The following is a 26,076-nucleotide window of genomic DNA, read 5'->3' on the forward strand; positions in this document are numbered from 1 at the left end:
TCCCAACACCACGCCTTACTCCGACGTTCGGGACGACGGGATGCCGTTCTTCATACCCCAGTTCCAGGCCTGCTTTCGAAGATCAGGGACTACTTGCAAGAATGCCAAGCTACTGAGCCAGCTGGTCAATGTATCGCGGACAGTAGAGTTCCTTGGGCTGCCTCCCATGGCGCTCCCCTTCATTACATGACCAACAAACATAGTCGTGATAAGGTATTCGCCTCTTTCCAGAGCTGCAATCGCTATTCTCGCAACCTCGTTAGGAGTTTGTGGCTTGTCAGCAGCCTCCAGTTGTTTTGTTAACTCAGGCTTCAGCTTCTGTTCGTTGTCAAAACCGGGGCTAAGAATTCCCATTGGGAAAACCGTGTGAACCTTGACATCGGCAGGAGTAGCATTAATTTGCGATTTTGATTGACGGGTGCCGTTATACATCTCAATCTCCTGATTGAGGGTGTCGGATAGAGAACGAATTGCCGCCTTTGCAGGAGAATAAGGCCCGTACCCGGCGATCGGCACAAAAGCTAGTGTAGAACATGTAAAGATAAGGTGTCTTCGTGGGTTTGTCGTCTGTTGGCTTGGAGGGACAGGTACAAGCCACTTTCTAAGTGTCGCATGGGCGGTGTTCGCCGCAGTCCAATAGACCGTGTCCATCTGATCTCTGAGCGTTTGGACTGGAGTGTCAACGAAGAATCCAGGGTTGCAGTAACCTGCACAGCACCACACGACATCAGGAGGAAGCCCATAATTCCACTCAGTGACCTCTTCAATGATCTGCTCGCATTGCGCGGCGTTCGTAAGATCGGCACTGATATAATGGAACTTTTGCCTGTCCAGATTCGCAGCCGACGCCTAGGGAGGGTAAGCATCTTCTGGCGTAGTGCATGCACACATAGCGGTTTACCTTAACATCATCAAGCGCATCCTGAAGCTTCTTGACTGTTCGTGCAACGAGAACAACGTTCGCACCCTTTGCGGCAAGCTGACATGCGACAGCCTTGCCCATACCCTCAGAGCCACCCGTAATCACCACGGTCTATAAGAAGGATAGAGATGATTAATAGTTTGTTTACGGAGAAAGAGAGAGATTATATATCACATACCCTGCCCTCCACAACGAATTCGTTCTGCTGAGGTCCGAAACCCAGCATCTTCAAGCCGGGAAATATCCTAGAAACCATCTTGGTAAATGTGTATAGGAAGAACCCGCAAAGAATAACGGAAACTCCCAACTTGGTGGGAGATTGGTCGTTAGGTATGAAGGATAGTACTTGATGCATGGGGAAAAAGAAGAAGAAGAAGAAGAGGATTCCAGGGAGATAAGGTGAAGGACTTGACCGGACAACAAAGTTAGTCTGTTAAGGAAGGACAATTGGCCCTGCTGCTTCCTCTTCAGTCGAAATTCAGTTGCCGATCATCAAGATACTTTGGAAGCCTTCAGGAGCTTCCGGACTACAAAGCATACAGTGGGGGCCTTCCGATTTGGTGGCATTCCGCCTGTAACAATCTGTATCGCCGATCAAACACTGCAAACCTTGCCTACAAGAGCCTAGTGTCTTAAGGGCGGTAAGCGTCCCGCCCAAAATTTTATCGCGGAGGTTTATCGATTCCGCAGATTTGGCCTGGACTAGATCAAGCTTTTTTCTGTCCATCCAGAAGTCAAGCCATGGGGAAAAGAAAGGCGAGTGGTCGCCCAGCGGCCAGGAAAGAGTCCGCCCCAGAACGTACGAAATTCAGCATTGAGGAGAGGTTTGACGACTCTGAAGATGAATTCCAGACTGGTCGGGATCATGTCCTGCTGGAGGAAGAACCAGAGGCGAAGAGACGGAGGAAGGTGATTCAGGAAGGTTAGTCGATACGGTTCATCATGGCTATGATTTATTTTTGACAAGGCGACTCTGTAGAGGAAATGCTCCAGCCTTCTGATGAAGAAATCCTGGGATACGAGTCGGTGGACGAAGACGACTTAGATGACGACGAGGATATGGACGAGGAGCATGATTACGGCGAAGAGGATGAGATAGATGACGAAGAACTCTTACGCCCTCGAACAAAGCGCGGTGGTGCTGCGGGGTCTGATTCCGAGGACGAGGATGAGGATGGTATTGCTGCTTGGGGTTCATCGAAGAAAGACCTTTACAATGCGGATCAAATAGAAACGGAAGCGGATGCTCTTGAGGAAGAGGAAGAAGCCAAGAGACTTCAACAGAAGCACTTGCAGGCGATGAATGAGGCAGACTTTGGCTTTGATGAAACCGAATGGGTCGAATCTGGCAAAGGGCAAGAAGATGGGGAAGGCGATGCTGGAGAAGTAACGGAGGTTCTCCCGCAGTTGGAAATCACAGACGATATGAGCACAGATGAGAAACTGAAGATCTTGAAGTCGAGATACCCTGAGTTCGAGCCATTGGCAAAGGATTTCATCAACCTTCAGACAACACATCGCACGCTTGCAGAAGCCGCCAAAGCTGCAAAGACTACCAAAGATGAAGTCCCGGAAGTCGCCCCAGTTGCTGTCATTAAATTCCGTGCCCTGTCTGCTTATCTTGGTACCTTTACTATGTATCTTATGCTCCTAACATCCTCTCGCGATGCCTCTGGGAATCCGGCTCCCTTGTCCCCGGCTCAGCTTCGATCGCACCCCGTCATGGGTGCGCTAGTGAAGTTCCGCAAGCTTTGGGAGTCTGTCAAGGACCTTACTGCCCCCGAAGTGTCGGATGTCGAGGAGGATATGGACAGCGAAGGTGAGGAATCTGACGCACCTGTCTCCAAGAAGCAGAGCGAAAATAAGGAGGTGCAAGTTCCCAAGAAAAAGAAGGAGAAGGTCTCCAAAGCACAACGCGCGGCCGAAGCAGCCCAGGCAGAGGCAGAAGCTCGTAGGGCACAGAGACTGCGGGAGACGGAGGCTAATCTTGCGGATCTCTCGAATCTCGTCACCAAGTCTGGCAAGAAGAAATCCACTCAAAAGGCTAAACAATCCTCTAAGGCTGCTGATGACTCCGATTTCGGTGATGAAGATGCTCTTACTGCTAAGGAGGCCGAGGAGAAAGCTAACCAGAAGCGCTCTCTCCGTTTCTATACTTCCCAACTCGCACAAAAGGCAAACAAGCGCACTGCTGCTGGTCGCGATGCTGGTGGTGATGCGGATATACCTTATCGTGAACGTTTGAGGGATCGTCAAGCTCGCTTGAACGCTGAAGCTGAGAAGCGTGGTAGACAGAAACCTAAGGAATCCGAACAACTGGGCGGCGACAGTGACGACGAAGATCATCGGGTTGCCAATGAGCTTAGAGGAGACCAGGGCGGATCAGACGATGACGACTATTACGATATGATTGCTGCACGCTCCAAGCAACGTAAGGATGATAAGAAGGCGCGTGCCGAAGCCTACGCTGCTGCTGCCCGTGAAGGAGGCGAGGTGGCAATTCAAGAGGAAATCGGACCAGACGGCAAACGAGCCATTACATACCAAATCGAGAAGAATAAGGGTCTTGCGGCCAAGCGGAGCAAGGACTCTCGCAATCCCCGTGTCAAGAAGAGGAAGAAGTTCGAGGAGAAGAAGAAGAAGCTGGGTAGTATCCGCCAGTTATACAAGGGTGGCGAAGGTCGTGGTGGTTATGGTGGTGAACTTACTGGTATCAAGAAGAACCTGGTTAAAAGTGTCAAGCTATAGACTTTCCTCCTTTGTTGTTTCTTTGCGGTATGAGTGGATACGTATAGTCCGGGCGTTCGATTTCGTGATATCAAAAAGGACTTGTGTGTACATATATAATTCATATGATAAAACCTCTGTTCGAGTCCCCTTTTCTCCTCAGTCTGGTGTCAAAACAGGCACATTCTACTAACAAAACAAATTCCCTCCCGATATAGTGAAACTATAATCTCCCATCGGTTTCTCCGACAAGCGTGTTTAGCATATCACTCACAGCTTCGTCGCATCCTTCCGTTGACAAATCTAGACCTAGAAAATTTCTCGCAAGCATGTCCTTCGATAATGTCAGTCTCTTATGTGCTACACAAAAGCCAGAAAGATATAAGTAATGCCCTACCGCTTCTTCCAAGTCGTGCATATCCTCAGCTGACAACATGGCACAAGCCGCTGTCAAGTTTTCTCCACGAATAGCGAGAGATACCAGCTCATTTGCCCGTTCTACGATTGTCTCGTTGATTCCGTTCAGCGCCGCACAACTATCTCATCCATACAAGTTAGATATAAGACTAAGACATCCTGCGTGTACGTGAAACGCACATCGGTCCATAGCTCTTGTCGCTCCGGCCCAGATGGAAGCTATGTCAGTATTTCGTTAGCCGATTAAGTTCTTATTATTTAATTGAAGCTTCGAACGGACTTATATAGATATGTGATCTGGTCTTCCGCATTGCAGGATTCTTCGCAAACCTGAACCTCCATATGACCGAGCAGCAGTCGTGGCCCTGGCTTGAGAAACTCATTCTCGAGTATCTCATGAAAATGTGTTGCAGCAATAACCTTTGGCGCATTCTCGACTATAAGTAAGTGCTTTAGGATTCCGCAGATTAACCCGATGCCATCTATAGCAAAAAATATCAGTGTCTGACGTGAATTAGTGCAAGTGCAAGAAACAGACCGCTCTCGCTGGTACCCTTGCCAAACTCATCTATTATTAACAGGCTGCGTTCGGTCATCTGCTTCAAGTCAAATGATATCTGTTGCAGGTCGTTCATAAATGTGCTCTGCATCTGGAGCGGCATTAGACTTATTCATCAGTGAACATAGATTGATTGCTTCTCTCACCTGGGAGACACTATCTTGGCTATTAGATTTGACTAGTATCTTATCTACTATCCCCATTTCGACACTTTCTGCTGGAACGAAGCTACTATACTCAGTTGCATGTAGCTAACATGACCAGGTGATTCACTGCCTCACATACCTTCCCACTTGTGCCAGATAAATGATTAAAGCAACCTGATGTTCCTTAGAAGGGGAATGAATACCTTTGCTGGAAGCATCGTACTTACCTGCTTCATATAAACGCTCTTTCCAGAGTAATTAGGGCCTGTTAATAGCAACATGCTTGGAGTACCCCATGCTTCGAGCGCTGTTTGGGATTTTGATGAAGAACATGGAGCCCATACACCTAGCTTCCCGCCAACCAAGAGGGTATCGTTCGGCACATATGACGAGACAGTCAATTCTTGGAGAATATGGCTGCAAAAATGTCAGCAAGCACCGACAGGACTTTCCATCGCTTATTTTACCGGCCTCCTTTGATACTGATGACATTTTCTCGCACTATTTTGGGGCGAACCAGTCTATAGAAGCTTGCTGCCTGTGACATCGCAAGGAGGCTACAGGAAATCAGTGCATATCTATCAACAAGACGTTGAGATCGCTTACCTATCAATGTGACCACATATATCTGACGCCTCAAGGAGTACTTTCTCATATTGAAGCACTTTCTGTGCTAGCTCGTAGACAATCTCAATTTCTTTTTCTTATGAGCAAACAAAGAATTAGTATAATATGCAAATACTATATAACCTTACACATACCACATATTAGCCCATAAATGTCACCCAGTTTCTCGTCCATCTCCCTCATTCTAAAGTCCTTAAAGTATGCCCGGTTCTCTGTGACAAAAATGAGCTCCCAATCATCATCGGAGCCAGTGAAGGCTGCCTCGGCCCTCTCGTTCAGCGGGATCGCGATATTAAAGCCAAGTTGAGGGAAGTATATCACATTCACATCAATGTCAAGGTTTTCCGGAATGGTACTCGCAATATCTATTGCAACTTGCTTCAACAAACTGCTTAAGCCATCATAGCTGTCTTTCAACTTGTCAAGTTCCCTGTCTAGTCCCGGCTTTACCACCGTCCTGCCCTGCTCCTCGGTGCTATCGATATCGACCTACTAGTCCTTAGTCGAGGCTTCTACAAGTAGGCTTAGGTTACTTACTATCTCTTGGATCATTCGTCCAACTTTGTATAGTAGAGCCGCTTCCAAAACTCGAAGAGTCTGGAAATGTCAGTGTGCACATAGCGTTAGAGTGTTATACTTACCTTTTGAAGCAAAGGTAGTTCGTTCCCGGAAGCAGTTTCCTTGAGAGCCTCATGGATATCAATACCATAGAAGGCAAACTAAGATACCTTTAGTAGCTTGCTATATATACCCTTACCCTGCTTGACATACAGCTAGCAAGGTGGCCCATACTGTGGTCTTGAAGCCCGTTATCTTCCCACTTCCAGTACTTATTCCTTTTCGAAGGTTGATCATGACGGGTCGGAGGTTCTTGATATGTTTGAGACTCCTCGTAAGCTTACTTAGCGGATCGTTATTATCTGGTCGTAAATATACGCTAATAAATGCATGACGTTCGCGTATAACATCTGTATCTATACTTGGGCGGAGAAAAATTTGCTTAAGTCGGTGTCGTCCCTGGGGGCTATAGGCAAAGCGCTGGAATAAACCGTATACCGAAAGACCCTCCTTCGAGGAGGATGACTTCCTTCCTGGTCCTTGATTGACCATACTTGGATGGGACTCCGACTCCAGGATTTGAAGTGCCAGCAATGTTCTTCCACTCAGAAACCTAGTTCACGTCAAGATCAATGTACTAAGTAATTGTTAAGAAACTAACATACATGGTACCTTGTAAACTGAGCATTTCGACAGCGCGCACCTGGAAGTATGATGAAGTCTCATCGCTGGAAGTAGATATCGTTGTCCTTCGCCTTTGAAGGTGAGTGAGAACAGCACCTGCGCAACCAATCGTCACTTTATTCTCCATGTCGATCGAACTGCGCATATGTAAGAACCTGCCATCTTGTAAAGTAAAGTCCAGACCCTCAGTGTCCATCTGCTCAGGATCGACTAGACCATTGTGGGGCACCAGGAACCTGATGCGTTGCTCGTGTTCCGAGGATATCGCCAATGCCGCTAGTTTATTCTTTGCGTTGAGGTAGCTAAATTCTTGGGACGGACGAACATCGAGATGATAGGGAAGGTAAGATTGACTACCTATTCATCGGTTTATCAACCCCTAACCCTTAGCTGCTAGACACTCCTGGAGCTTACTATTTCCCTGCTCAGACTCGTCTGTGTCTTGTGGCCCGAGATAGTCGACTCGCGGTGAAAGTAGGAGTACTGTAGGCTTAATCTGAATGACCACTAGGGCTTGATTAGTATCTTTGAAGCGATGAATTGGATTGTTTAACGAACAACTATCAAGGATCTCTGTGCCAGCTGATTGCATGTCTCCTAACAAATACATTGTCTCTTCCTGTGCCGAATAGTATGAACAACCCACAGTGCCAGATTCTCTAATGTCAATGGCTACCATTACTTGTTCAAGATCGTCATCAGTGAGCTGTTGTATCAGACCACCAGATAAATAGTTTCGGGAATCATTGGACAATGGTTGCCTCAGTACGGGAGGTCTTGGAGGTCTTTGCGAGCTGGAAGGGCGATTGGCAGAGGTACTAGACCGTGTACCTCTAAATCTAGAATGGGAAGAATGTGGTGTGGCGTATGAGTGATATGTTGTTCGTCTTTTCTTTGTTCGGTTTTCCATAGTGTTCAGTCAATGATGGTACTCGAGTGATTGTACATGGAAGGTAAATGTGGTCGAAAAGCTACTGGTATACTAGAGTGAGGGACTTGGGGCCTAAGGCCCCGAATATGTGACCAGGTTTGCTTTTGATAATGAAAGCCTAGAAGATAATAACAAGGATTCTCATAGGAATTTCATATACATATGTATCTAAGTAACACTGTAGTAATGTACACACAAAAGCGGAGATCTCGTTAATATACATAGACATCATTAAGAAAGACGTTCCAACACCATATTCCCCAACCTACCGAACCTGCTTGGGTTATCTGACTCCAGTGAAGAAAAGAAAAGAACAAGAACAAGATCAAGAATTCATCTCACACATTTATGGGTTTTCGGTCTCTGTTGGGTACGTTGCATTTGTTGCATCTTCAGTCTTTGTTCCTTCCGCAGTAACTTCAAGCCCACTCTTGTCGGCGTTGAATGAAACATGGGCGGTTTGTCCAGAGGTAACTTCACCACGGATGATTTTATCGGCCAACCTGTTGCCGATTTCCTTTGCGATTAGGCGGTTGAGGGGACGGGCACCATATCTAGGGTCGTACCCTTTTTCGCAAAGCCAGTCCTTGATCTCACTGTCCACCTGCAGTGTCATCCTTCTATCGTCGAGCCTTGATTGAAGCTCTTTGAGTCTGATATCAACAATGTCCCTAAGAGCTTCCCGAGAAAGTCTCTTGAATATAATAAATTCATCGATCCGATTGAGGAACTCTGGGGGATATGCATGTTGCACAACATCCATGACTGCTTTCTTGGTATCAGGGGAAATCTCGTCATTATCCGTCTGTTTGAGAGTATGCAGGGGATCCGAGCCCACAAGGATATCCGCTCCCAGGTTAGAGGTGAGGACAATAAGGGTATTTCTGAAATCAACCTTGTGTCCCTGAGCATCCGTGAGGAAGCCCTCATCCAAAACTTGAAGCAGTAAGGCAGATATGTCACGATGAGCTTTCTCAAATTCATCGAACAAAAGGACCGCATACGGCTTCCGTCTGACGGCTTCTGTGAGCTGGCCGGCATCGTCATAGCCCACGTAGCCGGCGGGAGAACCGATTAAGCGACTGATCGTGTGTTTTTCTTGGAATTCACTCATGTCAAATCTCACAACGGCTGTCTCGGTGGAAAACAAAAACTCGGCCATCTTCTTGCAGAGTTCGGTCTTTCCAACACCTGTAGGACCGAGGAACATGAACGATGCCAGTGGCCGGTTTTCGCCACTAAGACCTGCTCTCTGCATGCGGACTGCGTTTGCTACTGCAGAAAGTGCCTCATCCTGGCCCCGAACTGACTGCCGCAGAGTGTCCTCCATTCGGATCAGTTTTTCAACTTCTCCGGCCATGAGCTTATTGACAGGAATGCCGGTAGTTCGCGAAACAACGTTGGCAATGTCATCGGCTGTGACAGAATCATGAATCAGACTCTGAGATCCTGCAACCTGCTCTTCACCTTCCTTCGGCAGCTTGGCCTCGAGACTTGGGATGGTGGAGTATCTCAACTCGCCAGCTTTTGCGAAATTTCCTTCTCTCTGAGCCTGCTCAAGTTCGAAACGAGCACGCTCTAGGTCCTCCTTGGTACGCTTGAGAGTCTCAATTTCAGCCTTCTCTTTCTCCCAAGTCTCCGTCAGTTTGGCGGCTTCTTCTTGTTTGGCTTTTAAGTCTTCCTGTAGTTTTTCTCGTCTCTCACGGCTGCTGACATCGGTTTCCTTGCGCAGGGATTCGAGCTCGATTTGGATAGTGGTGATGTCTCGATCTAGTTCACGAATTACATCTGGTTTTGATTCTTGCTGCAGTCGTAGGGCTGAGGCAGCCTCATCCACTAGATCAATAGCCTTGTCCGGAAGGAAACGGTCGGTGATATAACGGTTACTGTAAGTTGCTGCCGCCACCAAAGATCCGTCTGTGATCCGTACACCGTGGTGGACTTCGTACTTGTTCTTTATACCACGCAAGATCGATATAGTGGCGGGCACGGACGGCTCTCCGACCATGATCGGCTGGAACCGTCTCGCTAGTGCGACATCCTTCTCGATCAATCTGTATTCATTCAAAGTGGTAGCGCCACAGCACTGGAGCTCGCCCCTTGACAAGGCCGGTTTCAGAAGGTTGCTAGCATCGATGCTACCCTCTGCCTTTCCGAGACCGAGTAAAGTGTGCAGCTCGTCAATGAATAGGATCACACCACCTTGCGCCTCTTCGACCTCTTTGAGGACAGATTTCAAGCGTTCTTCGAAATCACCTCTGAATTTTGCACCAGCTATAAGCGCACCCAGATCTAGAGAGATGACACGTTTGTCCTTGATACTTTCCGGGACATCTCCCTGGACAATCCTTTGAGCCAAACCCTCCAAGACCGCTGTTTTCCCCGTACCAGCGGCTCCTATCAATACCGGGTTGTTTTTCGTTCTTCTTGACAAAACCTGAATAGTTCGATGGATCTCAGCGTCTCGCCCGATGACGGGGTCCAACTTGCCGGCCTTCGCCTTTGCGGTAAGATCAACACCAAATTGTTCTAAAGCTGACTTCTCCGGCTCGCCTCCCAAATTCATGCGGTGAGTACCGCCAGGGGGGTGAGGGCGTCCACTCGCATAGTTGCGAGCCGGGGATACAGGCTGAAATAAGGATGTTTTAGTTATGACGGAAGGTAGGACCCGCGTGTGCGGAGGTAAACGTATTTGTTGAGTAGGGTGAAATATACGGTTTGGCGATGATAGCGCTGGGGAGCGCAGCAGTCGACCACGAGCGAGCTGCAACCTTGAAGCCATGGCTAGCTAAAATCTAGCAATTGATTCGAGATTGGGAAGTTTGATTCAAGTACCAATCGAGGTCTTCCATGCGAGAGACTATGGGATGGCTATATACCCCAGCAACCCCAAGCATCGTGACGCTTCTCGAAAGCTCCACCGCGGCGGCAACGGTGAGTGGCGGAAGCTCTCCTAAACGGCCGACAGCTCCGTTAACAATCACGTGAGGCCCCATCGAGGGGCTTCTTGGCCGAAAATTTCAAAATTCACACCTTTGAGTGGATCCGCTGCCGAAAAAAATTAGTTTCGAACACCTTCCCCCTCCTCCTTTCCTATATATATCACTCCTCTTCCTCCCCCCTTACTTCCCACACCAACCACATCTCTCTCACACATAAATCACTCGTCACAATGGGTTTCACCGACTTCGTTTCTGAGGCTGGCCTCACTGGTGCGTTTCTTCTTTTTCTCTCCTTTTCTCTCCTCAAGCCCTGCTCTTCATCGCTAGGGTGTTCTTGAAAGCTAATGTTACCCCTCAGTTGCCAACAACTGGTTCGCCACCAGAAGCTACGTTATTGGGTAAGTTCTTTTGCATCATCTCTTCACTTGGAATTATATGCTTCCTATCCGATATGATGAAAAAAATTGGTCCGTGTTTATGAGGCGGCTTAAGACCCCGCTGCAAGATTACACAACTTTGCGAGCAATCGCTTTTCTGATAACCAGGAAAAAATTTTTCCCTCCTGCTATTCGTTGCCTGTCGTTATACTCTCTTGAAGACCACTACAGTTGAATGTCTTGGAATTCCTTTTAACTGACTGGCCAACCAGCGATGCTCCTTCCCAGGCCGATGTCGTGACCTTTAAGGCCTTCTCTGGCGCCCCTGACGCTGAGAAGTACCCTCACGTTGCCCGTTGGTACAAGCACATCGCTTCCTACGAGGCTGAGTTCGGCTCCCTCCCTGGTGATGCCTCTAAGGCCTACACCACCTACGGCCCCGAGGCCACTGAGCTCCCCACCAACCCTAAGGACAAGCCCGCCGACGAGGATGACGACATGGACCTCTTCGGCAGTGACGACGAGGAGGAGGACCCTGAGGTTGCCAGGAAGCATGCAGAGAATCTTGCTGCGTACAAGGCGAAGAAGGAGGCTAAGGGCCCTAAGCCCGCTGCCAAGTCCATTGTCACTCTCGATGTCAAGCCTTGGGGTATGTAGCCCGCGCTTGCTGCTCCCCGATGAAAACACATGCTAACCATTCTGCAGATGACGAGACCAACCTTGAGGAGATGGAGGCCAACGTCCGTGCAATCGAGAAGGACGGCCTTGTCTGGAGTGCCTCTAAGTGGGTTCCTATTGGCTTCGGTATTAAGAAGCTCCAGATCAACCTTGTCGTTGAGGACGAGAAGGTCTCCCTTGATGAGCTCCAAGAACAGATCCAGGAGGACGAGGACCACGTCCAGTCCACTGATATCGCTGCTATGCAGAAGCTGTAAATGAAACGTTTATGAAGGGAATGGTGTGATGAAAGATTTTTCATGTGATTGAACGGAAACCAAAGTCATGAACTTAACAAATAACTAGAGCTCGATCGGCATTGTTCGATTGTTTTGATGAAAAAAAATGAAAAAATACCCCAACAATAATATATCTGTGGTTCATTCCCGTAAACCTGTACATCTAGGATGTGCTGTTGTCACACAATGCTTAATTGGACCTAGCCAATGTCGATTGAATGGTACCTATGCTGTACCTAATGGTGCCCAACTGTCCTTGGTGAACGTGGGGTTTGTGGGAAGGACCGGACGTATATGCACAAGTGGTTTCAGTAGTCCACCGTAGAAGCTAGACTGCTCCGGAACATCGTTACTAAGCCTTGCTGACTCTCAGTCAACTTCGAATCCACCTGAGAACTTGTGCATTTTTATGACACAAGCAGACAGAAATACCCGAGTCTTGATAGCTAATTCTCCGTTAATTGATCAGGTCACACTGGATTACCATGGGACTCATCTCACGTCTGGTGACGTTCTTCGGGCTCGTGCTCCTTGCCCATGCGTGAGTACCGCGATCTCCCTACCAAATGAGATCTCCTTGTTATTTTTGCAACAGAATTGCTCACTAAAGTTCTCGGGAACCAGAGGATACTCCGCACATGAACATACGGTCTTGTATAGCAATGCCCGTCTCTCGGCGTCTACCGCTCTTCCGCAGGATATCGTCATCGAAGCTTTAGTATCCCTCGTTCTCGTTTCAGTGGGCCTAGTGTTGGGCGCGCCTAAGTTGAAGCCGATTAGCTGGAGCCAATGGGCTGGGGAGATCGAGAAGGAGGGTGGCGGCAGAAACCCCTACCGGAGGCTGGAGGAGAGGTATAACTTCTGGGACGTGCGGGTAGGTGCTAATTCCCTTTTCGATGGAGTTTGGTCTATAAGGATGTTTCTGACTGTACCAGGCCAAGCGGAAAGAATTTGCGGATTGGGTCAAGGGTGAGAATCCTTTGAATGAGTGATGGATGGTTTGCTATCAAAAGCTGTCAGGGACGATACCTTTATTTACAGTTGTCTCGGTCAAGACTAATGAATAAGTGGCTGCTTCTGAGTCTGTTTTGCTATTCGTATTGCGTTGCTTCCGGTCTGATAGTTTGGACGCTGGTTTCCAGCTGACTATGTGTGGAGTCGACATCGAGTGTGATGCAGTTTACAGGGTGTCTGGTGCCATGAACTCGGAAGACTCTTCGCCATATGGTGCCGTCTGCTGTTTAATTTCGATATCGATCTTCTGGCCCTACTTTGGAGCCATTCTGCCGTATCTTTCAGTAATCTGAGGACAGCATGGATAGCCGACTGACTGTTTCAATGCACTGCCTGAGTTCACCTTAGGTCTAGCAGTACCTCTGATCTGTTCAAGCCTCAGAAAACAAGTATTGCATCTTTGGTTCTCCATGACTCCTTTGGTGCGTTGAACAGCTAAACCCACAGCTCTTAAATGATAACCCTCGGACATAGAATCATACAATAGCCACAACAACGCCATGACCATTTCCCAAGCACCACACCCCCAAGTAGCTGCAATCTATCATCCAAACCACCTCTAAGCACAACAATACCTCCACCACAGACAAAACCCCCTACAGTAAGCACCCTACCTGACCATCCATCCACACAATATATCAAAACCCTCCCCCCAAAACCCACGAGACACCAACTCCGCCCTCCAAACGGCGGCCCAAACCGAAGGCAAATGGAGCATGTCTCAAATCCCCCAACCCACACTACCACCACAAGAATAGAAGGTCAACCGAGCTTCCCCAAAGCTCCATAGCCATGTCAATTGGCCATGTATCCTTACCTCCATGGCACACAAGCTGATCTTGTCTTGCACCCACCGTCAACAATATGGGTCTCGTGAGAGACTATTGACATTCTACGGAGGCGCTATGTCAACGATCAGCAAGGTCGGTTTCACTCTGGGACTTGGGGTGTTGGTTCCCTTCCCACGAAATCTGTTGGAGGGTGGGTTCAAGGTGTTGTTGGGTTTGGGGTTGTGTGCTTGTGGGTGAATGGTGAGGGTTAGGATAGGATGTCGGGGGTTTCGCAAGGGTCGTTGGGGTTTGTTGGATGGCGAGGGGTCCTGTGTACACGTATACTGTGCTCTGTGTTGAGGGGATCATATGGTGTTTGTTTGGTTTAAGTTGAGAGAGTTGTTGCGAGAATGGGTTCAGTGTGGCTGCATATTTCCTTTACCGTTGTGATCTGCGGTGGTTTCTCGCTCGGGCTCTGAACTGTGGGGACGTGAGTGTTTTCAGTCGACTTTGAAATGGGGTACTGATGCTGATGATTATTTCTTTGCTTTCTGGAATAAGAATAGGGTATAGGGTACAGTTCCAGTACTCTGTAGATGGTAAGCCAATGGGGATGGAAGGAAGGAGTATAGCATCGTAGAATGAGATGTGATTAGCCTTGAGGCTCTATAGATCTACAACGGGAGGAAGTATACAAGACTATGCCTATCACTGTCAATACTTCTAATCTTCTACACTACCGGTTCTTACTAGGATGTATTAAGATGTGATATAAATGTTGCAACGACAGCGGCAGTGAGAGACAAACACGAACCCTACCCCATTATGTGGAACCACAGGAACGGTGAACCAGTCCAAGCCGCACGAGCTGAGTAACCAAGATAGAAAGACAGACGGTATAACTATGGGGTACGTGTGACTGTTCCAGTGTTCCACATACTTCTCATCCCCATAATAATATTATCACATAAATTGCCAGACTCCACCCATGCGGCAGATTGATGGAGACGACATTGAAGGAGGACAAAGCCCTAACAATGCCCTCATCCCATTTCCAGAATCGAAGAAAGAGGGGGGAATCCAAAATTTCAAAGGGCAAAATCAATGAGAATATAGAACCTTTCATTATTTGGTCTTGTTTGGGATCTCAGTGGAGATGATGACCCTTTTCTCTTCATTAACCGAGATTTAATATTGTGACATGCTTTTACCCTTGCATTTGCCGTTGGGGTAATGGGAGTCTGGCCATTTCCTTGGCACTCTTTTTGTTTTTTTGTTTTTTCTTTTTTTCCATAGGGGGCTTTCTGGTTCTGACTTGTTAGTCCAAAGGTTGTTTGTATGTTACAACTTACAACGCCCTGCGTGTCCTGGTTGGTACCTTACGGGAGGGAAATAAGAAACTTTGGTTCTGGCCCTTGTCGCCATGTCTTGGATGGAATGGTTGTTGATCGGCACTGTCAGTGTCAAATGGTTGTTGCTACATACGTAGACCGGGTAGACTAATTTTAATTGTACTGTACAAGGTACGGATGCAAAGATCATTTCTCTCTCTCTCCCCTTGGTGTGACTTGGTCATGAGAAATTCAAGGTACCCCGTACATATTTCGGCAAAGAACGAAGCGATGGCGAATGTTGCGGTAATGAAACCATGACAACCTGATCGATTGAATGAACGTGTGGACAGCGAAAGGGTGTTACAACAGTAAGGTTTGAATCGGTGGCGGCACTGGGCAAGATCGAGGCTTGAGCCTCGAACGTACTGGAACCTGTACACGTACTGTACCAGGACCCCATCGCGCCATCCAATTCCCCATTCCCGACGAGAGACAAAGTGGTTGGCTTGACTCAGGTTGAAGGAGTAGACACGGGAGGCTGAGACCATGCCCCGGGTGACTAAACTCTTTCGGGAATAAATTAGATTATCCATCGGTCGTCCCGTTTCTTGGTCCATGCGGATCAGACATGGGACATGTGCATCGCCCGGTCGTCTTGGGGAGAAGTCTTGTTTGTCACTAGGGGAAGAAAGATCTCCCTCCTCGTAATTTGATTGACCGTCAGGGCTAAAATAGAAGAAGTGACTCATTACGTGTGCTCTTGATGACGAGTGAAGGATCTTACTATTAGTCTAGTAAGGGGATCTATTGGTACCTACGTGGATAGGTATTATATTCGTGGCCGGATTTGAATACCTCTGTACTCCGGATACATCGTTTTGCTTCTGGTCCCTAGTCAGAAAGTCAATAAAGTAAATGAGACGAAGGTGTACTCCGTAAAACCAGAAAAGGGTAAAAGAAAAAGAAAGGAAACGAGAGAAAAAAGTGGGGGTATTTTGAGACAGGGAAATAAAAACAAAAATTTAGAAAATAGAAATTAAAAATAATCAAAACAAAAAGGAACCAGACCTTCGCCTGATTCTACCTTCTTTGATGGGGACTGTTAGAATTGTATAGAAGCCGGATCTGATTGGTCACGGGCCGGCAAGGTAGTGGAACCCGCAGCTGACGATGTGTTGCGGTGGCCACCAAAAATAGTATGAAGCATACGCAACCTCTCAAACCTTTGAGATGTCTTTAGTTATACGGAGGAATTCTTCTCCAATAACAGGGATTCTTGATTGGTGCTCATTACCCGATGGATATAACCCTATTGACAGAGCTTAGACCAAGGATGTCCTGGACCCAGAGGTTTCCCAACTGGGAGACTGGTCGGGAATGATGCTTGAATTGTGACTTTTCTCTGGGCTCAGCACTGTACCTTTTCGGCCAACCCTTCGTTAGACCAAGTGGATCCCGAGATGCAGATACGATTGCCACTAAAGATGCAGACAGGGCTGACGGGGAGGGCGACTTGACACCTAAAAGATCCTTAGTTTGGACTCAAGTCTTCACATGTGGTGACTGTATTATTGTGGTTATTATTATTTCTTTTTCTTTTATACTTTTTGGTAAAAAAAAAAAAAAAATTCATTTGACTATTATTAGCGTTCATGGATGGTTCGTTTTCTTCCTTCCTTCCTTATTAATTTTGGTTACTATTATTATTTTTATTATTATAATCCATATTATTATTTATTACCCCGTCCTTCTTGTCTATTTAAAGACACCCCTGCGCCCTGTCACTCTTTGTTTGATCCTTTTCCTTCCCGGAATAATATAAAGGAACCCATACACTCGTTTCCTATTCCTTCCAACAATTACACTCGCTTGCCTTCCTCTGCGTGTCATCGTCTGATCATCTCCACACCCGGTTCACTGTCAAAAATTTGATTAACGGATCTACTTCAAACGTCAAAATGCGTGCTACTTTCATCCTCGCTGCCTTCGCTGCTGTGGCCGCTGCCCAGACTTCTTCTGCTGTAAGAGCATACTTTGTCTCATCATCAAGCTTTTCACTATGCTAACTTGAATCCCGCTGTAGGTTGAGAGTCCCTCCGATGTCGAGACCACCGGCGTTGCTGAGACTGGCAGTGCCACTGCCACTGCCACTGCCACTGGCGGCGCTGAGACCGGCTCTACTGTCATTCCCACCGTCACCTCTCAGCCCGTGATCCCCTCTGGAACGGCTACTGAAGCCCCTACTACCCCCACCGGCAGCGGTGCCGAGTCCTCCGGTGCTGTGACCGGCTCCAGCTCTGCTGGTTCCTCTACCCTCGTTACCAAGTCCAGCAGCGCTGCGAAGAGCTCCTCTGCCACCGCGACTGAGACCTCCACCAAGACCAAGTCGACCGACGAATCCACCAGCACTAAGGGCTCTTCCTCCAAGTCCAGCGCCGCTGCCTCCAGCACCTCTGAGGGCGCTGCCGTCCCCATGGCCACTGCCGGTCCTCTCGGTCTCATTGCCGGTGCTGCCATCGCTGCTCTCCTGTAAATGGACAGCTCGTGATCCATTAAACGCTTGGTCGATTGACAATATCGCTTTCGTTCTCAAGCATTAGTGTGCTCCCCAAGCGGACTTGTGCTTTATGGACCTCCCCCCTCCGACTATCCCAGCTACCGGGGATAGCGGGACGAAAAGAGATGAGGCATACGGATACTGAAGTTCATTTTCATACTCCATATGTATCATTGCCGGGAAGGGCTTTTTATTCCAATTTCCTTTCTTTTCTCGTCTGACATTAAGTCGCCGCTGTTACACAAGACACGCTTAATATTCGCCGCGCACATATCAAACTTGTCTTTCTTCGAAGTTTAATCTTAATACCATAATGATGCTACGCTACAGGTAAATAGGAATTCCATTCTCTGAGGAAATCCGTGATGACAATTTGTTTTGCTGTATGACGCTTGATGTCACCTGTAGATCTACATGTAGTGTAAACGTTGATAAGTCTGTTCAAACGCAGGTGTAATATCCCATCTCACACTCAATTGAACGATATTCGGTCAGTTCGGTACAAAAAGATGAAAGGAAACTGATCCAGTATACTTATATCAGCATTTAAACTGAAGATACTAAGTCAAAAACTAAGACAGGGGAAACAAAACTACTGGGAAGGAGAAGTGGGCCCGTCAAGTGGACCAGATTAACATGAAGCGTAGGTAGCCTAATAACCAACCTATTTTCTTCTAGAACGACGATCTCTTCAAAGGGATGAACAAATCGGCGTCCAACACTACTCCGTAAAGTGACTGCAACGAAGTACGGATATTTGCCATTCATTGAACTTTACCTTAATATCTCAACTCTCCTCTCACAGTACCTTACATTTCAGAGGCACTCTATTGCGCCCAGCAGTAAGCCACACCAACCCACAGTGCACGAAGTAGATAATCAACGTCCACCTTTTGAAATGACGGATGCCATGCATGTCTGCTATTCACTTTATTAGAAAGCCAATAAAACTCCAAGGGAAGTTCATTCATAGGTTAAAGATGATTGTATCCAGAATCGAGAGATCACAAAGCAGGTATGTATGGACATGGACATACACCCGTACATACATACAGTACATATGCATACATGATAGTTGCTAACTTGAAATATCACCTAATCTCAACGAGCATTGCATCGGATAAGTTCCGACGCAGGTCCCATTCCAGAGCATTTAGGTTGACAACTGACAGTGACAACTAGGGCTAGTACTACCGACCCCTATCAAAAACCATCCAGACAACCCTTAATGACAAAGTGAAACCCAAGAATGTGTCAACCCACCACATACATCAATCAGAACCACTAGTCAACCCCGGTAAATACACAAACAAAAAAACTACCATGTTCGACAACATAGGAAGGTGTCCACCAACCTCCGTACCAGATCAGGAACCGATCGAACCAATAACACTTCCTAAAACGCGCAGACGACGCGTCAGTCACATGAGTGTCGCGTTTGTTTGTGAACCATGGAACCACCCGTATTGGGTCTAGTGCCGTCAGCTTCGCATCATCAAAACAAAAGAGGGCTGTTGGGGGCAACCGAAGTTTGGGTCCGCCGCAATTCGTTAAACAAGTTCAGCATTCTTTTTCTTTTCTGGGGGGTTGCTTCCGGTTGCCTTTTCCTATAGACAAGGGTATCCCTTCATTGGTCTATATTTGATTGGGGGAGTATAGTTGGTTACAAACATCTGTTCTTTAAGTGAACGCTACAACGGGATTTGAGTCTGTGAACTCAGTGATTAAAATCCAAAAAAAAAAAAAAAAAAAATGGTGAGTTACTAGTGTCAGTCCTAAACAGTTGATCTGCAGAACACCTCGGATCTAATCCTGCATAAAACGTCCAGGTTTCAAGTTTAAAACGTCTCGCTGCGGACCACGCCGCATTGCATGATGACCTGCCCCCGAACTATCTCTTCCCATCGGAGGACTCGTCGAGCGATGACCTCACTCAACTTACGACCTTGCTGGCCGGTCCGCAGGGAACACCATACTCACAAGGCCTATGGCGCGTACACTTGAAGATGCCGGATGACTATCCTAAAAGTCCGCCGAAGGCGACCTTCAAAACTCGCATATGGCATCCCAATGTGGAGGAGTTGACGGGCGCGGTCTGCGTCGATACACTGAAGCGGGACTGGAAGGCGACACTGACGTTGAAGGATGTTTTGGTTGTAAGTATGCACCGTCGCTGTGAGGGGTATAATCGGACAGAGGCTAATGAATTGCGGCGCGCGTATAGACGATTTCATGCCTGCTCATTTATCCCAACCCGGATTCTGCGTTGAATTCTGCGGCCGGAGCTCTACTTCAGGAGAACTATGAGGCTTTTGCGCGACAGGCTAAACTGATGACGTCCATTCATGCGCCGGTGCCGACGGACTTGAAAAGTGCAGCAGCGGAGGCAAAGACCAAGGGAGAAGATGCCGGAACGACGATCCCAGAGCAAGAAGAGCCTCGCTTGTTGCGTTCAAGGAAGGGCACTAGAGTTCAATCTGTGACGATGAAGAAGAAGACTACTCGGAAGAATGGAGAGCGGGCATCATCGCGATCACAGCGTCAATCCAATAGTCCGGGACCGGAGACCCCTGCCGAAGAGCAACAATCAGAGATCCACCGTGAAGCCGATTCAACAATCTCAGACGACGAGTCTGAAAACCTCTCCAATGCTAGCAAAGAGAACGATCCAGCACTATCACCGTCCCCGGTCAAATTTGCTCCACCGAGCCCCAGGAAAAACGCCCTAGGCAAACGTCCCCTATCTGTCCTAACGCTGCCTCTAGATACCGACCCCTTCGCAATGGATCCAGACGACAGTGACCTGGAAGGCATGACGGCATCTGAGAAAAACATCGCAGCAAATAATTATGGTGGCAGCCCAGAACGCGATCCTTTTCCGCAGAGAAAGTCGCCGAAGTTGTCCGTCCGTAGTAAAGGGGTCAATTCGTCCGGACGCATACGGGAAGAAGTCAAGATATTCGAAGACGCTTCAGAACCGCTTGACTTTGACCGCTGTCATAGCGGGGACGGCAAAGAGAACCATGGCTCCCTGGCCGGCCCGAAAGGGCTTGGTGTTGCTTCCAGACAAGCGCTTCCCACTTGCCCTCCGACTTCACTCGCCCCGTCCTCCACATCTGCCCCGTCCAGTTCGAAAACCTCCAAGGCAGTCTCTGGTACGCGAAAAGTATCGGGCTCCAATATGAAAAAAGCGAAACCACGTATAGGTATTCGCAGGCTATAATCGGGCTCACGACTGAACATCGTAATAAGTTTTTCTTGACATGTTTGATTTCTTGGTGCATTTAGGATTGGACCTGGCGTTTGGGATTAATGGGTCAGCGTTGGTGGCTGTATCTGCCTTTGTAGACTTGGGAAGGGATTTTGCATACTCGTTGGAGAACTTGTTCCGAAAATCTCTGATTGTTCATTCATGATACATAATAACTATTGCCGTGTTGAGGTTCCAGAACATGCGACATGGCAAGCGCAACTGTTTTGAGAACTTCTGTTGACTACGGACGCTACTACTACTTTCTTTGCCTCAAATGACAGGTGAGGAGCGAAGAGACTATTATGCGAAGCCGCTTGTTTAGAAGTAAATCAAGTAAACATCTAAAACGAATAGTCAAATTTTTCCTTGATGCTCACGATCGACTTTTCGATCCATACTAATAATAATGAAGACCCCTATCTCGTAACATTCGACCCCCCGATCCCTATTGTCGGGAACCTTTGGCTCTTGGATTGGTTCCTCGCGCGAGGAATAGTATACTTCCCCCATGAGTAATGCTGTGACTGATATAAACAACACACAGCAACCGGTGCAGTGAAATATTCCTGCAAGTTTGGGAGGCTCATAGCCATTATAATGGAGATAACAAACTAACACGCTAGACTAATTAAAGCAATATTACCAGAAGAAAGAGGAGGGATCCACAACGGTCCATCGTTTGACATCTGGCGGTAGCAAATACGATGGTACTGTATGACAGCCAATGTATATCAATATACGACCGTTGCGATAGGTCTGCCAACCAGGCCAAAATCGGCTTTCGTAAGTATGCAGACTCTTGTTCGACGGCGCCATGTTGAGTCTTGGGCTTCTACAGAGCGTAGGGGTTCACAGAGCGGATAGTAAGACAACTAAGACAAAGGTTAGTGAATGCATACACGTAAGACAAACTAGAAAGCACATACGGAGGGCTCTTGGACAAATCGGTCTTCAGGATGATGGGGACCCGGGTCATCTCAGTGACGTCTTGGATATACTCGCCGTCCTCTTCCCTGAGCTTGAAGAGCTGTAGGTACTTCTCTTTGTTGGTCAATTTCGCCTCGGGGGCATCGCCGCTGATTGTAGCGATCTTCGGATCAGAACGGGTTCTGTGGGGCGACTGCTGAAGATGACCATTGCGAGTTGGGGAAGGCGGCATGCTCTGAGTCGAGCGATCGGCAGATGAGTTCAACGACACGCCTGCAGCCATCTCAGTGACCTCGGAGACGTCATCGTCATCATCATCGAACAGGGCATCCACGTCATTGGTGGAGATGGTTCCAGTCTCAGTCTGCTTCCGCATAGCCTCCTCCCTCTCACGAGCACGCTCTCTGGCAGCTTCTGCCTCACGCGCAGCTGCCGCAGCCTGAGCAGCACGGGAGTTCGCGGGCTTTGGACGTTCATCCTCAGGAATGTATGCCGAGGACGGAACACCCTTCTCCCAGTAGAGCTCCAAGACACGGGAGTCTTTGCGGAACTCGGCCTTCTTCAAGGGTAGTTGGTCACAGTGGACACGCTTCTCAAAGCCAAACTCCGGAATGAGGACATCAAAAGCAGACTCATAGACGCAAAGGACAATGCCCTCACTAATAAGATCACCGCCGATCTCCTGTCTCTTCTTGTCCATATTACGGCACGCTTCGATTTGAACACTTTGCTCCTGAGCATTGTGCGCAGAGTCCTTCTTATTGTTGCAAACGTCCGCAGCCTTGTTCAGGGTCTCGATATCATCAGAGAACTCAATGGCACCATTAGACAGAATCGCTTCCAATTGGCGATGAACAATGATATCCGCATAACGGCGAGATGGGTTGGTGAAATGAGTGTAGACTGGCAGATTGAGAGTGTAGTGATGACGCTGCTCGTCCTGAACGCTGCTGGCGACATAGTACTTGGCACGCTGCATAGCCTTAACAAAGAGTGTTTCCATACCCTGCGCGACGTTAGTAGGGCTGTGTTATTAAAAAAAAAAAATTTAATAATCCGGAAGAGGTATTTGCCCCTCATCGGTGTACGAGGGAGAAGAACCCACCTTCCGCAAATCATCGTCCTGGACCTTGCAAAGACTGCTCTGCAAGGTACCACTGCTTGTGGGGTCCAAGTCAAACCCAAGCCTGTTCATCCGATCGATGAACAAGTGGAGGCGGCGCACATTGGGCGACGGCTGACGACGGAGGAATGCCTTTTCAGGCAAAGCAGCCACCAATTTACGAGCAACGAAGAAGTCTGCTTTGTGACTCAATTCCTCCACAATGTCCCGCACAGGAGAGGAGTTGAAGATATTGTATTCAACGGGGACGTTCTCATCATCCATCTGATGGAGAAGTCGCAGAGGAGGTATATGCGCAACTCGGTTGCCGAATCTCGCCTCGCGGAATTTGGAGGCAACGGCCTACAATATTGTTAGTCAGGGAAAGGAACCGCCTACAGGGCGGGTGAGCATTGAATACTTACATATAGTGCTCGAAGAGTGTCAGCCTTTATTTCAGGCACAGAAAGATCCGAAGCTCCCTGAACCACAGCGTCTACCTCCTCGTAGCTCAGCCTGCCGGCGCTCTTGATAATGCCCTTGCCGATCCAAACATCGTCGTCAATAGCACCCGTCTCCGGATTAGCCTTTAGCACAACACTGACTGTGAGACGGTCCTCTCCAGGAAGCAAAGAGCAAAGCTCGGTGGAGATGCGCCGCGGCAGCATGTTGACTAGTCGATCAACGAGATAGACAGCAGTGCCTCGCTTCTTTGCCTCGCGGTCAACTAGAGAATTGCCTTTCACGAAGTGAGCAATGTCAGTGACATGAATTCCAATTTCCACTTTGCCGTCCCCAAGAGGCCTGAAATGGTAAGCATTCTCAAGCTCCTTGGTTCCACTGGGAACGATGCTGAAGGTCGTTTCCTGACGGAAATCCCGGCGAGAGGCAAGGAGAGCTTCGCCCTGACTGGCGACGGACCAGTCCTCCCAGCCAATGCTCTTGAGGACAGCATCAGAGAACTCATCAGATCCGAAGTTGTTGTCACGGAGAAGCGCCTCGGTTTCTACCTTCAGGTCGCCCATTTCACCCAACTGCTCAACAAGGGTTCCGAAAGGATGCAAAGACGTGATAGGCCACCGCTTAATGCAAGCAACAAAGATGCGGTTGGCGTAGTCCTGGTGCTTCTCGACGAAATCACGGGGCGCCTGTTCCGTAGGGATGGCAATCAGGGGAACACGCTTGTCCGTAGGCTTAAACCAGACAATCTTCGGCTTGTCCTGCTGACGTTCATGCTGCGAACGGCCGTGGGGGCCATCTCTGGCTAGCCGTTCAGCCTCTTGTTTCTCCTTCGTCGCCTGGCTACTGGGACGGAGGAGTCCTAGAGTGCCCGAAAACATCTGTCCGGCGATTCGTTCAATCACAGCAACAACATGGCCCGCGAACAGCGGCTTCTGTTCATCGCTGATCTCGTCTTCCTCGACCAAGAGTAGACTCTGGCCCTCCACTTCGACATCATCATTCTTCTTCTGCGTGGGGCGTTGACGGAGACTGCCACGGCGGCGAATGCTGCCATCAGGGCCGACCTCCTGGCGGTCTCCATTCGCGCCGGAATCAGAACGGGAGAGTTTATCAGTTCCAGCGTTGTTGTTAGCCCGAGCGTCTGTAATGTCTTTGCGCTTCTTCTTCTCTTCTTTTTCTCTCTTCTGCGACCAGACCTCATCCACATCTAAGAGTTCCACGGCCACATAGTCACCCTCAAGTGCACGGTTTCTATCTTTGCTGCCACAGATGAAAATATCGGCATCCAAATCAGGACTTGTGACATACGCATCAGAACGATTTTTCTTGTTGACCCGCAGAATACCGGCCACGAGCTGGCCATTGCTCAACAAAGCGGGTAGGTTAGCCTGAGGTAGGTAAGGGGTGAACAATGTCTTCCGCTGTTGTTGCTGCTGTTGTTGCTGCTGCTGAGCAGACAACTGAGGAGGGGCGTGCTGGCTAGCCTGAAGACCAAGTCCTTGACCGTTAAGCTGGCCATTTTGCTGAAGAGCCTGAAGCTGTGCAAGCTGCAACGGGTTCAGCTGCTGACCGCCGCCAAACATCTGCGGCGGTGCCATGACGACCTGTCCCTGAGGTAACTGAATAAGCTGTGGCTGTCCAGGATACTGGAACGAACCAATGGAGCCAATGGACTGATTCATCGATGCACGTGCACGGTGACCGGGCTGGAAACCACTGCCCTGTTGCGCAAAACTCTTTTGCTGATCTTGACCCTGATTCTGGTTATTTGGTTGACGCCAGTTGCCATCGAAGTTCCTGGATGAAGTACGAGCATGGGCGCTTCCACGGCGTGGGTTCTCCGAGTCGTTCGACGATGGGAATTGAAATCCACCAGCACCGCGGCCAGAAAGCGAGCCTCGATTGCTGCCCACAGCCATAGATTGGCTCCGACCATGACCGCCAGCTCGAATGTTGCCGGCCCGGTGAAGACCGAGACCCTGAGGGCCCGGTGTCGTCGAAGCGGTGGACTTATCGTCCGAACCTGCTGCATTATCGGATGACTCAGCTCCAGCACCGGGGGCAGGAAACTGGAACCCGGACGCCGTTCTCTTCTGCTGAGCGAGTTCTGCGGCCTTCTTAGCTTCAGGCAGTGCAAGCGAGTGGCGTCGCTGGTGGCCACCACCCGGAGGCCCCCCTCGACCACGGCCGTGACCACCATTGTCGTTCTTTGGCTGGTTGCCCTGCGGCTGATTGTAGTCAGAATATCCTGAAGCCCCGGAGGACGGAGCTGGAGGGGGTCCCAAGCCCAAGCCAGGGAGAGCTGACTGGTTGCGGCGATGCGAGTGTTGGCCGGGGCTGTTCATCGGGACACCAAGCTGTTGCTGGGGGATTTGGGGGAATTGGAAGGCATTGATCTGAGGGGAGACTCCGCCCATAGACGCACCCCCTTGGAGTGAAGGAGAGAACGCTGAAACCTGGCCCAATTGTTGAGGCTGTAAGAGTCCCATATTCACATACTGTTGGTGAGTAGCAGCGATTTGTTGTTGTTGCTGTTGAAGTAGCTCAATCTGTTGCTGAATCGCTAATTGTTCCACTATTACCGCGGTCGTTAGCGAGCCGGCCTGGGATTACGAAGCGGGGGAAAGCTTCGGTTTTGTTCACACGTACTCATGAGGGGAGTTAGCTCTGATGGACTCCTCCGATGAGCTATATGAAGCTTGCGGCCAGCGGGGCCGGGAACTCCGGATTGACCTTGTTGATCCATCTTCCCGGAAAAATAGAGAACGGATTATGTATGTAGGAGATGGATTCTCTGCGTCGAAGACAAGA

The 26,076-nt window shown here is 48.7% G+C and overlaps 9 protein-coding genes across 9 annotated transcripts; 5 read left to right on the plus strand and 4 right to left on the minus strand.

The window, feature by feature from the left end:
- Window positions 1-15: 15 nt before the first annotated feature.
- Window positions 16-1,178, minus strand: ksrA (3-dehydrosphinganine reductase; the record flags this gene model as incomplete). Its single annotated transcript, XM_023238356.1, has 3 exons — window positions 16-826; window positions 888-1,033; window positions 1,101-1,178. 3 exons carry the CDS (start codon window positions 1,176-1,178, stop codon window positions 16-18), a joined length of 1,035 nt encoding a protein of 344 aa, XP_023093076.1.
- A 485-nt stretch (window positions 1,179-1,663) lies between these two features.
- Window positions 1,664-3,670, plus strand: AO090038000291 (something about silencing 10 family protein; the record flags this gene model as incomplete). The annotated part of the gene is made up of 2 exons (XM_001825180.1): window positions 1,664-1,844; window positions 1,902-3,670. 2 exons carry the CDS (start codon window positions 1,664-1,666, stop codon window positions 3,668-3,670), a joined length of 1,950 nt encoding a protein of 649 aa, XP_001825232.1.
- Window positions 3,671-5,234: 1,564 nt separating this feature from the next.
- On the minus strand, window positions 5,235-6,017 carry AO090038000290 (MutS family protein MSH5; the record flags this gene model as incomplete). The annotated part of the gene is made up of 5 exons (XM_023238357.1): window positions 5,235-5,253; window positions 5,378-5,468; window positions 5,533-5,763; window positions 5,788-5,832; window positions 5,936-6,017. 5 exons carry the CDS (start codon window positions 6,015-6,017, stop codon window positions 5,235-5,237), a joined length of 468 nt encoding a protein of 155 aa, XP_023093075.1.
- Window positions 6,018-7,917: 1,900 nt separating this feature from the next.
- Window positions 7,918-10,353, minus strand: hsp78 (chaperone ATPase HSP78; the record flags this gene model as incomplete). The annotated part of the gene is made up of 1 exon (XM_023238358.1): window positions 7,918-10,353. The coding sequence occupies one exon, from the start codon at window positions 10,351-10,353 to the stop codon at window positions 7,918-7,920; it is 2,436 nt and encodes an 811-aa protein (XP_023093074.1).
- A 390-nt stretch (window positions 10,354-10,743) lies between these two features.
- Window positions 10,744-11,825, plus strand: AO090038000287 (translation elongation factor 1 subunit beta; the record flags this gene model as incomplete). Its single annotated transcript, XM_001825177.3, has 4 exons — window positions 10,744-10,783; window positions 10,872-10,911; window positions 11,163-11,539; window positions 11,596-11,825. 4 exons carry the CDS (start codon window positions 10,744-10,746, stop codon window positions 11,823-11,825), a joined length of 687 nt encoding a protein of 228 aa, XP_001825229.1.
- A 5,097-nt stretch (window positions 11,826-16,922) lies between these two features.
- AO090038000286 (putative GPI anchored protein) lies at window positions 16,923-17,497 on the plus strand (the record flags this gene model as incomplete). The annotated part of the gene is made up of 2 exons (XM_001825176.3): window positions 16,923-16,985; window positions 17,048-17,497. The coding sequence occupies 2 exons, from the start codon at window positions 16,923-16,925 to the stop codon at window positions 17,495-17,497; spliced, it is 513 nt and encodes a 170-aa protein (XP_001825228.1).
- Window positions 17,498-18,419: 922 nt separating this feature from the next.
- Window positions 18,420-19,791, plus strand: AO090038000285 (uncharacterized protein; the record flags this gene model as incomplete). Its single annotated transcript, XM_023238359.1, has 2 exons — window positions 18,420-18,437; window positions 19,351-19,791. The coding sequence occupies 2 exons, from the start codon at window positions 18,420-18,422 to the stop codon at window positions 19,789-19,791; spliced, it is 459 nt and encodes a 152-aa protein (XP_023093073.1).
- Window positions 19,792-19,853: 62 nt separating this feature from the next.
- AO090038000284 (uncharacterized protein) lies at window positions 19,854-20,744 on the plus strand (the record flags this gene model as incomplete). The annotated part of the gene is made up of 1 exon (XM_023238360.1): window positions 19,854-20,744. The coding sequence occupies one exon, from the start codon at window positions 19,854-19,856 to the stop codon at window positions 20,742-20,744; it is 891 nt and encodes a 296-aa protein (XP_023093072.1).
- An 862-nt stretch (window positions 20,745-21,606) lies between these two features.
- On the minus strand, window positions 21,607-26,011 carry ssdA (mRNA-binding translational repressor SSD1; the record flags this gene model as incomplete). Its single annotated transcript, XM_001825173.3, has 5 exons — window positions 21,607-21,646; window positions 21,701-22,707; window positions 22,807-23,166; window positions 23,229-25,840; window positions 25,915-26,011. 5 exons carry the CDS (start codon window positions 26,009-26,011, stop codon window positions 21,607-21,609), a joined length of 4,116 nt encoding a protein of 1,371 aa, XP_001825225.1.
- Window positions 26,012-26,076: the final 65 nt, after the last annotated feature.

This window comes from Aspergillus oryzae, chromosome 6, assembly GCF_000184455.2.
Source record: "Aspergillus oryzae RIB40 DNA, chromosome 6".
In the NCBI taxonomy this organism is placed as follows: Eukaryota; Fungi; Ascomycota; class Eurotiomycetes; order Eurotiales; family Aspergillaceae; genus Aspergillus; species Aspergillus oryzae.